The sequence below is a fragment of the Cyrtonyx montezumae genome, unplaced genomic scaffold (genome assembly GCF_038088225.1).
Source record: "Cyrtonyx montezumae isolate F1298 unplaced genomic scaffold, pur_monq_1.0 scaffold_3, whole genome shotgun sequence".
NCBI lineage: Eukaryota > Metazoa > Chordata > Aves > Galliformes > Odontophoridae > Cyrtonyx > Cyrtonyx montezumae.
In genome coordinates, this window is record NW_027072034.1 from 134,804,026 (window position 1) to 134,816,884 (window position 12,859).

The 12,859-nt window shown below is 42.9% G+C and overlaps 2 protein-coding genes across 2 annotated transcripts in view; one reads left to right on the top strand and one right to left on the bottom strand.

Annotated features, from left to right (window-relative positions):
* The window catches only part of SMIM30 (small integral membrane protein 30), a 373,817-nt gene that overhangs the window by 111,835 nt on the left and 249,123 nt on the right, over positions 1 to 12,859 (bottom strand). The gene's annotated exons all lie outside the window — the stretch shown is intronic.
* Positions 1,100 to 10,558, top strand: IFRD1 (interferon related developmental regulator 1). The gene is made up of 12 exons (XM_065743459.1): positions 1,100 to 1,226; positions 2,696 to 2,800; positions 3,500 to 3,581; positions 3,973 to 4,097; positions 4,371 to 4,528; positions 5,761 to 5,811; positions 5,924 to 6,102; positions 6,203 to 6,311; positions 7,770 to 7,904; positions 8,824 to 8,952; positions 9,632 to 9,727; positions 10,410 to 10,558. The coding sequence occupies exons 1-12, from the start codon at positions 1,181 to 1,183 to the stop codon at positions 10,497 to 10,499; spliced, it is 1,305 nt and encodes a 434-aa protein (XP_065599531.1). The 5' UTR covers positions 1,100 to 1,180; the 3' UTR covers positions 10,500 to 10,558.

Consider the following 12,859-nt stretch of genomic DNA (forward strand, 5'->3'; position numbering starts at 1 on the left):
TGCACGGACCAAGGCACAAAGGTGACCACTTCACTTCCATCCAGGCCAAAAGGTCAGCCTGTAGCTGGGAGAATAAGCCACAAACCAGAGGGTAAGCACACAGGAAGCCATCACGGCATGGCCGACCTTCCTGAAATGGTATTGGCATCTGAACGACATTCCAGTTTCCTTGGCTGCCATTAGGAACTGCTGCTTATTCAGACTATAACACGGGGCACTGTGTACCCACGGGTGCAGCTGTGCCTTCCGGATTTCATTAAACCTCCTCTGCCCATTTACCTGGAAGGCTGTTTTTTCCCCTCACGCATTACGGGAACCCTCTTGAAGGAGAAACATCAGTTCCTCTAAGACGCTTTCCTGCTGTTCCACCACACGGGCAGAACATACTGGTTTTTTGTTTTTTTTTTTCACCCCTTCTCCCCTCTTTTTCAGTACGATTTTCAGAGGGCGATACAGAACAGCACTGTGAGGAAACCCGCGCCTCACGCGGCCACGCGCGGCTCCTTTGTGTGCCGGGCCGGGCCCCGCCCGCGCGGCCTCATACGACCCCGTCCACCGCCCCTCCCTCGCTCTCCGCCTCTCTCCGCTCCGGCTCCGGCCGTGCCCGCAGGGGGCGGAGGCCCTATTATTTTTAGGCGCCCTCAGGAGGCCTCAGCCCGCCCCGCCCCCAATTGGAGCCCCCCCGGCTCCGGCCGCACCGCCCCCATCCTGCTCCGCGAGGCGCCGCCCCGTCCCCCGAAAGCGTGGCAGCGTGGCGCGTCATGCGCTCGCGCGACTGAGTCACACGCGCGACTGAGTCACACGCGCGCTGTCGTCACGCACCGTCATTGGTCGCGGCGGCGGCGCGCGGCGAGGCCCCGCCCCACGCAGCTCGGCGCCCTATAAAAACGGCGCCGGCGCCCGCTCCGCGCTTTTAGCCCCGGGTGTCTGAGAGGAGAAAGATGCATCGACTCCGCTCGCGGGCCTTCACGGGGATTTCTGCCGTCGCCATCAGTTCGTCCTTCGCTTGCCTCCGCCAATCACCTCCGCTGCCCCGGCCCGAGAAGTCGGCCTCGCAAAGGCTTTGGAATAAAAAGCGATCCTGCTCTTCCATCGGCTGATTGTCGCTGATTCCCGGGCGGGGGGGAGCAGAGAGACCGAGACCCAGAGAGGGACCGAGGAGCCGAGCGCCGCTGCGACCATGCCCAAGTCAAAGAAGCGGGGGAGCAACCACCAGCGGGGAGCCGGTGAGCGCGGCGGGCCGGGCGGGCGCATCGCTCACGCGGCCTCGGCCGGGTGGGCCTCCGCACCGGGGCGTGGCTGCGGAGTGCCGGGCCGGAGCCGCCACCTCACGCCGTTAGTGCGCATGCGCCGCGCGGGAAGAGTGGGGGAGGGGTGGGTGGTGGCGACGGACGCGAGTGGCGCCGCTGCGTGTCCGCGGGAACTGCGCTGCGGTGAGTCCCGGGCTCCGGGTTCTGCCCCGCCGGCACTGCGGCGCCTCCGGAGCGGGAGGACGGTTGCTGCTGTCCGTCCCGGTGTGTGCGTGGCGCTGACTGTACGCGGGACGCCGTTTATCTTAAAGGAGGGGACCGGAATGTGTTTTCCGTACGGATCGGGGTTCGTGTGGAGACGCGGGCGAGGTGTTGGTGCTTGCAGAGCGTGGGGGCTTTGTTGGGTGGTGAGGAGTCTCACTGCGGCTCTCGTAGTGTCTGACTAAGGTGAGGCAGGCAGTTCGCTGGGTCCTTGTTTAGCTGCCCTTATCCCAGCTTGGGGATGGCTGGCGGTGGTTCTTGCCGCCTCTCCCGCTGAAGAAGCCTGCCTGGCATGGGCAAGCATTGTGCATTGGCTTCTGATGTGGTTTTTTGCGGTGTAATTGATCCAAAACGAAGTGGAAGGTTAGAATTCTGAGTTCTGTGAAAGGCACCTGAGGGCTGTCGAAGAAGCACCGATAAAACTTATTATGTTGTTAATCAGCTACAGTTGATCTCTAAGGGCGAGGATAAGGCAGCAATGGGAGTGCGTTATCAGCTCAAACCCCAGCTCTTATTGCACTAAAATAGTGCACGTGTATGGAAAGCTACAGAGATCAGCTTCTGGTGAAATAACATTGCTTTCTTTGAAAAGGCTGAAGTTGCTAAAAGGAGGCCTTATTGCAAGGATTCCCTCCTGCTGGATCTCCTGATGATTTAGCTGATCAGCATTGAAAGTGAACAAAAACCTACAGCTCTTAACTTAGGGTCTTAACAGCTGGAAGGGTCAATCAGAGCCTAGGGTCAAGTGTTGCTGCTGATGCACATACTGCACTTAATCCAGTAAATCCAGTAGTTAATTGGGTAGTGTATGCTTGCCTGCATGTATATCTTAGATCTGCTTGGAGTCTCAAAATTGGAAGAGTTTAGGACAAGCACGTAATAAAATGCAATTTTTAAAGCAGTCATAGGAAGCTGCATAAACTTGACCTTGACTGTAGGAAGATTCTAAATATTTGAGTTAGGTGTTCTACCAATACTTTGAAAACTAGACGTGTTCTTTACCAATTACAAGTGATATTTCTAGAACAAAGCTGAACAAGTCTTTAGAAAAGATGAGAGCAAAGGAATTAGCAAGGGGAAGGACATGCTTTTTGTATGCAGGTGTGCTCAGGGATTCTACTTTTAGTATTAACAAATTTTTGCACGTGAGAATAACTAAACTGTTGCATTCATCTTTCTTTAAGGTGGTCAGCCCAGAAATGTGCAGCCTTTCAGTGATGAAGATGCTTCAATTGAAACTATGAGCCACTGCAGTGGCTTCAGTGATCCCGCTAGCTTCACTGAGGATGGTATGTTCTTTAATTTTTGTCTATTCCTCTAGTGCAAATAGGAATTGGCTGTAAGTAACAGTAGCAGTATAATGGCATTCTGTTAAATGCTGTATGGTTGTTTGGAGGAGAAAGTTGCCAATATGGGCATGTTTCACAAGCCTACTATAAAGCTGGCAGGCTTCTTTCTTCTGGAATTGTAAATGACAGTTTTTAGAGGAAAAACTACAATTCTAAGGTGTATTACAGGGTGCTGTATTTTCATAACGTAGTTCAGGTGGTGGGAGTTGCAGAAGAGCTTGAGATGGAATTTGAGAGAAATTGAGATTGAATTGTGCTGTTTTGAACAAGATTTGTACTGTAAAAGGCTCCTCTAAGGAAGCATTAAGTTGTCCCATCTGCCATCACTTCTTCCTGGGCTCTGGGCTCTCGCTAATGTCACTTTGCTTGGAGGGGAGAGCTTGAAGGCCTGCTGCTGCTACAGTGGGATGAGGCTGGGAGCCTTATACACATCCAAATGGAGCCACTGTCATGGAGATATCTGAAGCAATGTCAGGAGGGTGGGCTGTGTGCATCCATCAGCAGTGAATGTTCCATTGTATTCCAGGGTTAGATGGAGTGGACAGAATGAAAATTCACCACTGACTTCTAGTATTTAGTGGTAGATATGACTGTCTGCTAATGTGTATTAGTAGGACTAAGCTATCCGTTATGCCTTAGGGCCTGAAGTTGATGAAGAAGCCACTCAAGAAGACTTAGAATACAAATTGAAGGGATTCATTGATCTTACATTGGACAAAAGGTATGGTGTGCTTTGAAATACTGGATTCATGCATTGCTGGCTTACTGGTAGAGTAAGGGAACGTCTTTGTTCGCTTATGGAAATTATGATTATTTCATACTTGGGAGGGCTTGCTTCTTTATGATCTGAAGAGAACTTTCTGAGTTCTGAGATAAGTGAGAATCAAATTTTCCTTTCCTAGTAGCTCGAAGTAGCCTGGTGTGCTGTTGTGAACTGCACTTCCAGCCCAAATTTTTCTCAAGGGAAGGGGGTAGTTTTTAATGCTTCATGCTTAGCAGCATGCCTGTAGATCGATCGATCTTCAGTGGGGACCAAATGGAGATTGCCATAAAATCAAAGGCTGAGCTTGCCTGGTGTTGATTTCAAAGGAGTTTTTTTTTTCTTCCAACAGTGCCAAAACAAGACAAGCAGCTCTTGAAAGTCTGAAAAGTGCTTTTTCTTCTAAAATATTATATGAATTTATAATGGAAAGGAGAATGACTCTAACTGATAGCATTGAACGCTGCATAAAGAAAGGTAATGTTTACTGTTAGAAAGCAACAATACTGATGGAATACTTGTGTTAAATGAGTTATCTGTAAGGCTTACCTAGTACTTTATAGAACACTTAATTTTAGTTCTGCTAACGTTTTTTTTAGATGTCTTAAAATTTTTAATTGACCTAGAAAATTAGCTGAAATAATACTGTCTATGGGTTTCTGAATTCCTACTTCAAGATTTTTGAACTGATATCTTTAAATGAAGGAAAGTGCACAAGGAGATCACTCATCTTAGTATTTTAATGTCTAGGTAAGAGTGAGGAACTGTGTGCAGCTGCTGGACTGGCATGTCTTCTCTGCGTGCAGATGGGGTCAGGCATTGAAAGTGAAGAGATTTTTAAGACCCTTGGTCCAGTTCTGAAGAAGATTGTCTCTGATGGAACAGCTAGTGTCCAAGCCAGACAGGCTGTAAGTGTTTAAAAAAATTAAAGTATTTTGCTTGCCAGTCAGGGACAGAGGGCAGATTTAGACCATCTCACTGTTGTGTAATCCAGAACTAAAGGTTACTACAGTAGTGTAAACACCTAATGTTGACTTGTTCTGAGTGATGAGTAGCCTTTTTCACTGTTAAAAAGCTCCACCTAAAGGCTGAATGTCATTCTCCCTCAACATGGGGACTTCAGTCAAGAGCTGTTCTATCTTGTATTTTCTCAGGTGTCTCAGCTCATAATACTGCGGTCTTGTTACTACAGTTGTGATGTACCTTCCTATATTTATTTTAATGGTAAAGGAATTTTGTTTATGCAAATGTATATGAAGGAGTTCTAAGCAGTAGATCTAAACTACACATTTTATACACAAAATACCGTTTTTTTTAACCCGGATATCTCAACTATAATTCATTGGTACAACCTGTATATTAACTGAAGGTAGTCTAAAGCTCTTGTCAGTAACTTCTAGCAGAATATCAGAGTTTTAACTGATTTCTCTTAACTCACCATTGTCTTTATTATTGTTTCCTAGTGTACTCTAGCTGGATTAAACAACATACTGCTAGCACAGAAAGTAGTATTAGTTCAGTAGCAGTTGCTTCTACAAACCAAAGTTATTAAAGCTTGTTCTAGCATTTAACCTCAAGTATAGTTCAGGGTGTTGTGTGGTTAGTGCAAATGTTGCTTTGAAAGTAAAATCTTTTCCTTGTAGGAAGAATACTATAGGCAGTAGGGAAGGGATCTGTTGGTCCTTGCATTAAAAGCTGGACAGTTCCAGGATAGGCTGTTGCAGACAGTATTTTCACACCATTTTACTATAAGAGTGGGCACAGAGGCAGAAAGATCTCGCAGCTGTAGGAACAGGCATACAGTATTTAATTATTCCACTAAATATTTATTTCCAGTGATTTACAGTGGGATTTATTATCTTTGAGAGAAAGGAGTGCTGTGTACACTATTTTTGTTGGGCTTTGTGTGTTGTAAGAATACAACATGAAAGGTGAATGTTTGTGTGGTGAATGTTGTGAAATTATCCTGAGGGAAGAGAACTAAGGTCTAACTATTACAGAGTTAAACGGTTGAGATTAATACCTTAACAGCTGGGTTAATAAAGAACTTCTCCTGTGTTCCCAATGCCAAATTTAAGCATTTTGTCAACAGGGAACATCACAATCAAAGACTGACAGTTTGTTTTTTTCTTCTGTCTAGTGTGCAACCTGCTTAGGGATTTGCTGTTTCATTGTCACTGATGACATTACGGTGAGCATGAATGATTTTATATATATATATATATGTATAGTTAGGTTAAATTGACAATGTGAAAATGTGCAAGTCTTTAGCAACTTCCCTATTCTTTTTTTCTTCTATTCAGGAGCTCTACTCTACTATGGAATGCCTAGAAAGCATCTTCACAAAAGCTTATCCACGAGATAGAGACACTAATGGTGTATCAAGTACACCCAGTACTGTTCTTCACATCAGTGCACTCTTAGCATGGACACTGTTGTTGACCATTTGTCCCATGAATGAAGTGAAGAAGAAAATTGAAATGTGAGCATCTTTCTTGGATAACTACATTTGTAATTATCTTTTTTTATGTGCAATGAAGCAACATCAACAACATGTTAATGAAATGTGACTAATTCCTTAGGCACTTGCATAAACTTCCAAGTATGCTGTCTTGTGATGATGTCAACATGAGAATAGCTGCTGGAGAAACACTAGCTCTTCTGTTTGAGCTGGCACGTGAAACAGATGCTGTAAGTATTGGTTTGCAGTTTGTGTTGAAGTGATGATGACGAATGTGTGTTCATGGGAGCAGGATGACCCCAATATAATTGGATATATAGCAAGATTTTATTGCAACTCAGCTTTAATTTTACTCTAACTTCAGTGGTGCACAATGACTAGATTAAAAATAAAATAATACCACATAAGTGAAGAGTAACTGGAGCTGCAGTATGTAAGCTTTAGCCTCTAAATCAAGTACCAGCTTTTTTAAAATGAACAAAATATCCCCAGAAATATTGTTTTTCAATATGAAACGTCATTTGCTATAGTGGGAACATTCATTAGATGTTTACTGTTTGGGAATGAGTTCTAGTGATTCCTAACCTGCACAGTTCTCAGTTCTCAGCTGAAAATCCATCCTTGAGTAAAAGTGGTGTTTATTTCTAGTGTTGTATTTTCATTATCCTGGAGAAGAATAACTAGTGTTGTATAACACACAGCACTTTTGTCTGTTGTTGATACTTGGCAAATTAAGAAGGAACATTTTTGAGTAAGGATACACAATACGCTTACTGCAGAGTCTGAAAGGATATGCTGGTACTTCTGTGTAATTTCAAACAGTTAGGGAATTGAGTCTCTTCTGTGGAAAGAAAAGGAAGCAAGAGGAGAACTCGATCCTTTATTTGGTCAAACTGACTGCAAGTAACTACAAATTTGTTAATAAGTCAGTGTTTTCTCAAATCCTGTTCCATTTTGTTGAGGAAAAGCTCTCTTAATCACTACTAGTATCTTTAGATCCTTAAGAACCAGGTGAATTAAAAATATTTTACCATTGATGAGTTCACTTCAAAAAGCAAGCAGTGGATTCAGTCCAGTCAGTTGGCATGTTTGGATGAGAGGCTTGTTTTTACATAAGTGGCTTATTCATCCAGCTAAACTGTGCTGAACTAGTTAATAGAGGGGAGAAAATATCTCGTGCTGAGGAGTGATGCATTTTAAAACAAATTCCTGACAGTTTTTACTGTGTACAAGATTTATGACTACATTTTCCTTAATGTCAGTCCAATAGCATCTCATGATCCATTCCATAGGCATGAATTGTATGCTAATGACCTGAAAGTGCCCTCAGCTTATCAGCAGGACAGCCAGCCAGGTTCAGCAGATCAGTTAGACAGTTTGAGGCCCTTGGAATTGTGGAGCAGAACAGCTTGACAGGTGTATGTATATATGTTCAGTGAAGGAGCTGTACTGTTTCATGGGGCTCTAAAGCCAGCATGGAGTTGATAGTTTCCAATTAGCTAAACTGGTGACACCATTCTTGCTGGCTTGAAGGAAGTTAGTGACATCCCTGTCTCTTTATGTATCAGTTTCTAGAGGTCTCCATGCCCAGGGTTTAGAAAGACCAGTCCCTTGCAGGGACAGATTTTGAGGACAGAAACTGAAAATGTTTTCTTATTCTTTTATTACTCTTTTCCCGGGGGAAATAGGATTTCTTTTATGAAGATATGGAACTTCTAACAGAGAAACTTCGAGCTTTAGCTACGGATGGGAATAAGCACAGAGCCAAAGTAGATAAAAGAAAGCAGCGATCTGTATTCAGAGATGTTCTGCGAGCTGTTGAGGTAATTATTCTGTCCTGAGTGCATTGATTGTAACTATGTAGTGTACAAATGAATAAAAATGCTTCTATGATAAAAAAAAGTTTTCTGTTAAAGGGACATAAAATACTTCAAATATGATTTCAGATTATTTTGTTAGTGTCTATTAAGCAGAACTGCTTTCAGGAATGTTATCAAAGTCAAATTTTACTTTCTGAACTTGGCTTTCATTTTGAAGAGGGCTTTTCCTGTTGTTTTCTGGTTTGGAGGCTAAACATTGTATCTTAAGTACTGATGCCCTTTATTTTATAATACAAACTGATTTTTTTAATATAAAACATTGTAACACCTGAATCATACAAAGTTTATTGTAAAATCCTGTAGCATCTCTTAATGAATTGATATGTGTACAATGAACAAAAAGCAGTGCAGTAGTGAGACATCTTTCTCTGTCAAGAGACAAGGAGAAGGTTGCATAGGGAGGTAAGAGGGAGTTGGTGTCCTAATTCTTTGCACTGCAGAGGCAGAGGAGAAGGCTTTGAAGCTATTTGAATTCATCTTTGAGTCTACCTGTGAAAGAATCTGAGTCACTTAGTGGCACCTCTTATGTCTCACTGTCACCAGTGTAGCTGTATGGTTGGATGTAAATTAGACACAGTGAAAGGTGACTCGTGCTCAGAACTGGTTTATCTGGAGAGGAGTCCAATTCTTGAAGTCAGTTTCAAGATGAGCCAGTTACACATTCTTTAAAAGCTTTCTGACTTGAAAAATACGAACTACAAGTCTCAGATGAGATTTAACTTTAGGAATGGGTAAGACTTACAGCATTTGCATGTTTCATTATTTGAGGAGTTTTGATGAGCTGAATGATCCTACTGAAAATAAAGTACTGGAGACTATTGAAGCTGAAATCATAACTGCTTTTTCCTTTCCTTTTGGACAGGAGCGAGACTTTCCTACAGAGACAGTTAAATTTGGACCTGAGCGCATGTATATTGACTGCTGGGTTAAAAAACAAACTTACGACACCTTTAAGGAGATCCTGGGGTCAGGGATGCAGTATCATCTGCAGGTGAGCTGCTGTTTGGTTTATGCTCATACTGCTGCTAACGGGGATCGTCTCTTCCCTGTGTGGTAACACACAAAATCGTGGGATGAACTAGTTAGATTTAGTTTTCATTAGCATTTTTAGAAGATGGCAGTTATAAAAAACAATAAACACTTTGCTTTGAGTGCACTTTACTGTTTATTTCAATTTGGCAAAGGCTGTGCCTGCCTGCCTGTATCTTGAATCAAGATGTATCTTAATGTCCTCCTTCCCCTGGCTTCTGTTTCAGTAGAACAGCGCAGTTAAGTGGATGCTGCAAAGCAGTGTCCGTTTCTATTTTGAGCTGCATGAAGTGTGGGCAGGTAACAGATGTCCTAAGTTTTTCAAACATAACTTCTACAAGCAGATAACAGCAGATGAGTGTGTTGTGGAACATATGGATCTGTGTCCAGCTACTAAATCTTGCGTACAGCATGTAGCAGAGCATGTCCTACTTGCTCAGACAAATGAAAATCAGTGGGGGTGATGGTGCATTTTCCCAGGTGGACAGTTTTAATTCTTGGCCTCATTCTGATATGAGGAAGATGTGTTACGTGGCTTAATTGCAAGAGATTTCTTACTGGGATACTGGTATTTATTAATAGCCCTCTTTCACATTCGTTGGAAGGGAAACTTGCTATGTGATGTTTTTTTTCTTCTTTAGTCAAATGACTTTCTCCGGAATGTGTTTGAGCTCGGTCCACCAGTGATGCTGGACGCTGCGACGCTTAAAACAATGAAGATATCCCGATTTGAAAGGGTACGTTCTTGCAGCTTCGTGTGTCTGCTTAGTGCACTAGCTCTTCTGAATTAAAAAGTGTTGAAATCATAGACTTCAGAAGAAATCATAGACTTCAGAAGATGTGAACTTGGAGCTTGTGCCTTGAAACCAAGCTCCGTATTGTCCTGGATGAAACTCAACCTTGCTTGTTTGTGCCTTTGAGCTCTTAATTTAGCTTCTACATGGGCATCTTCTACTGTCCTCCCAGGTGTGGATCTAAGGCTTTATTTGTTTGCTGATTCAGTGTCTGATTTATGCTCCATACATGTCATGTATGAGCTGTTAAGGAAGCACTAGGTTTTTTGTGCAGGGCTGTTGGGGAAATAATTTAAACTGAGTCTTACAGGGACAGTTTCTGGAACTCTCTATTGCCAAACAGGTACAGGGAGGATGGATGCCTTTGTTCTGTTTGTACATGTATGTTTGTACAACTGACAATCCAGAATGGTACTACTGAGTTTTAATCTACAGGGTGTACTTAATGTACATTGTGTCTGTGGTGCACAAGAGGGACTGTTGGAGAATTGCTTGACTTCCTATAAGTTCTCTTTAAATGTTCACATACAAAATGAATCAGCTTCAGTTGTTTCTTAGCATAAAAAAAAATGAGGGACAAACATTTTGAACATCTGTGTGATTAATTTCTCTTTTTATTTTGTAGCACTTATATAACTCAGCAGCATTCAAGGCTCGGACAAAAGCTAGAAGTAAATGCCGTGACAAAAGAGCGGACGTGGGGGAATTTTTCTAGATCTCTGTGGAGTTTAATTTTAAATCTTTGATAATTAAAATAAATTTGTAACCTTTGAATGACTTTTTTTTTAATTTCAGTAGTCACAGCTTGCAATTGTGCATAGGAGTACTGTACAAAGTCTGTAAATACAATGCATGGTGCTTAGTTGCATATACACTGTGTATAGATTAATGTGAACTGGGTGCAGGGTACACTAACACTTAATCCAAAGCCAAACATACTGTAACTCAACTGTTAAATGGGGTGCATAATGTAATCAACTGCTGTGTGTCAGATCTGATTACTTTATAGTAAGGTAAATTAAATGGATTCATTGACCAAGTGTTTTGCTAAGATTGTGTTAATACGGAAGGATGAATTTGTCATGTGAAATGATTTTAGTACCTTTTAAAACTCTTGAAGTGGCAGGTGAACAAAGAAATGTATAGTGTGAACTTAAGTGAAGGAAACTATGGAGTGAATTACCTTCACTTACAAGGAAGTAGTAAATAAGATACTTGCCTCAATGTAAAATAAAGATCTTATGTTTTGAAGTCAGGTGTTTAATTTTTGGAATAAAGATGTTTCTCATTGTGTTCTGTCTTAATGTGATTACTGCTCCCATGAAAAAATGCAGTGCTAGCACAGCCTCCATGTTGGAAGAGGGATTTATACCACATAAAGCTACTATGGAGTAAACAACAGAGTAAACTTGCCTGTTGCAGGATGTAGCCAAGTTAGTCTTAACTCTAGCAGATGTTATCTGAAGCATCTGATAGGATAGTTGATAGTGTAAGGACAAGGGGGGATTCAGGTTTGATGTTATGAGGAAGTTCCTGCTGGAACAGGTTGCCTGGAGAGCTTATGGATGCCCCATCCCTGGAGGCATTTGAGGCAAGGCTGGATGTGGCTTTGGGCAGCCTGGGCTAGTGGTTGGTCAACTTGCCCACAGTAGGAGGCTTGAAATGAAATGATCCTTTGGGTCCTTTTCAACCCAGATGGTTCTGCAAAGCTACTCTGCGTTGTTTGGGAGCTGTATCTTGTATGTGATCTGCATAGCAGCCTACCATTGATTTCTCATCAGTTCAGCAATGGTCAGAAATCTGCAGACTGAAGGTCAAACAGTTTTGGTGCTGTGAAATATCTCTCACCTGCCAGGAATCATGCTGAGTGCTTTGTTTCATATGGAAATCTACCTCCAGTTTCCCTCTCTAGAGGACTGAAGTGTGCTAATAACAGAATTGTGTGGGGGCAAGGATGGGATTTAATTGAAGATTCCAAACCCTACCCAGAGCTTGTTGCACCCTGATCTCTGACCTGGGTGAAGCTGTGTGGACTAAGGCTCTGCTTCTCTCCTTGAGCTGGTTTGTTGCCACAAGCCCTAGGGTCTGTGGCTGTGGGTGGTTACCTTGAGTGTATTTCACCAGCATAGTGTAAGTAGCACTTCAGAGAGCTTCCTTTGCTTCAGGAGTTTTGCAGAGTATTTTCTCATCTGTGCAGATGGCCAGGCACGTGATTCCCCTTTCCCCTGCAATGCTGTAGGTGCCAGCTGCAGGATCTGGGATGGCTTCCAAGACTGCCAGAGGGGAGGAAAGGGGTAGTTGTGCTGCCTGGTCAGGATGTGGGGCAGTTTTAGACCTCTTCAAGTGTAGAACAGGAGAGGGTTGGGTCTTAGGATGGCATCAGGGATCTTTTTCAGGGATGGAAGCAGGATATGCATATATGTGTTTGGTTTTTTTTTGCATGTTCTTGTTTGAAGGGAGGGTTTCTAGGGAGCTAATCTAGCAAGCTGCATTATTGGTGCAGCTACTGCTAGGGCAGCTGCACAGGTTATCAGCTTAGGGAGGGAAACTGAGTCAGCAGGTGTATCACCTCATGATCTTTCCTTAAAGAATAGTTCAGTTCATGTTCAGTTTGAAGTAGATCAATACTGTGGAAGTAGAGAATTGCTTGAGAAAGGATCTGTTGTTCTGACCCACGCTCTCCATTAGTATGGGCTGCCTGTCACTGGTGTGCTGTAACAGTATGTTCTGCAATGTTAGCAACAGGAAAAACAGCAATCGAAAGACCTTTCTGCAAAAGAACAACTATCAGTGCTCACAACCAGCTCACAGTTTATACTTTCTGGATGCTGTACAAATCAGTCCAGGTGGTAATCCTGTCCCACTTGGATTTGTAAAGCATCAGAGGAAGAAAGGAAGTTTTTCCAATCAATGCCTTTAAAGTGCATATAACTGCAGCACTGTAGAAATAATTCTGCATAGCAAACTCATTACTCATAACTACAGTAATACTGCTATGACGTTCTTGCATAGCAAACTAGCTTTAAAAAGGAATCATAAAGCAAAGGTTTAGTGAAATATTGATCATCAATAACA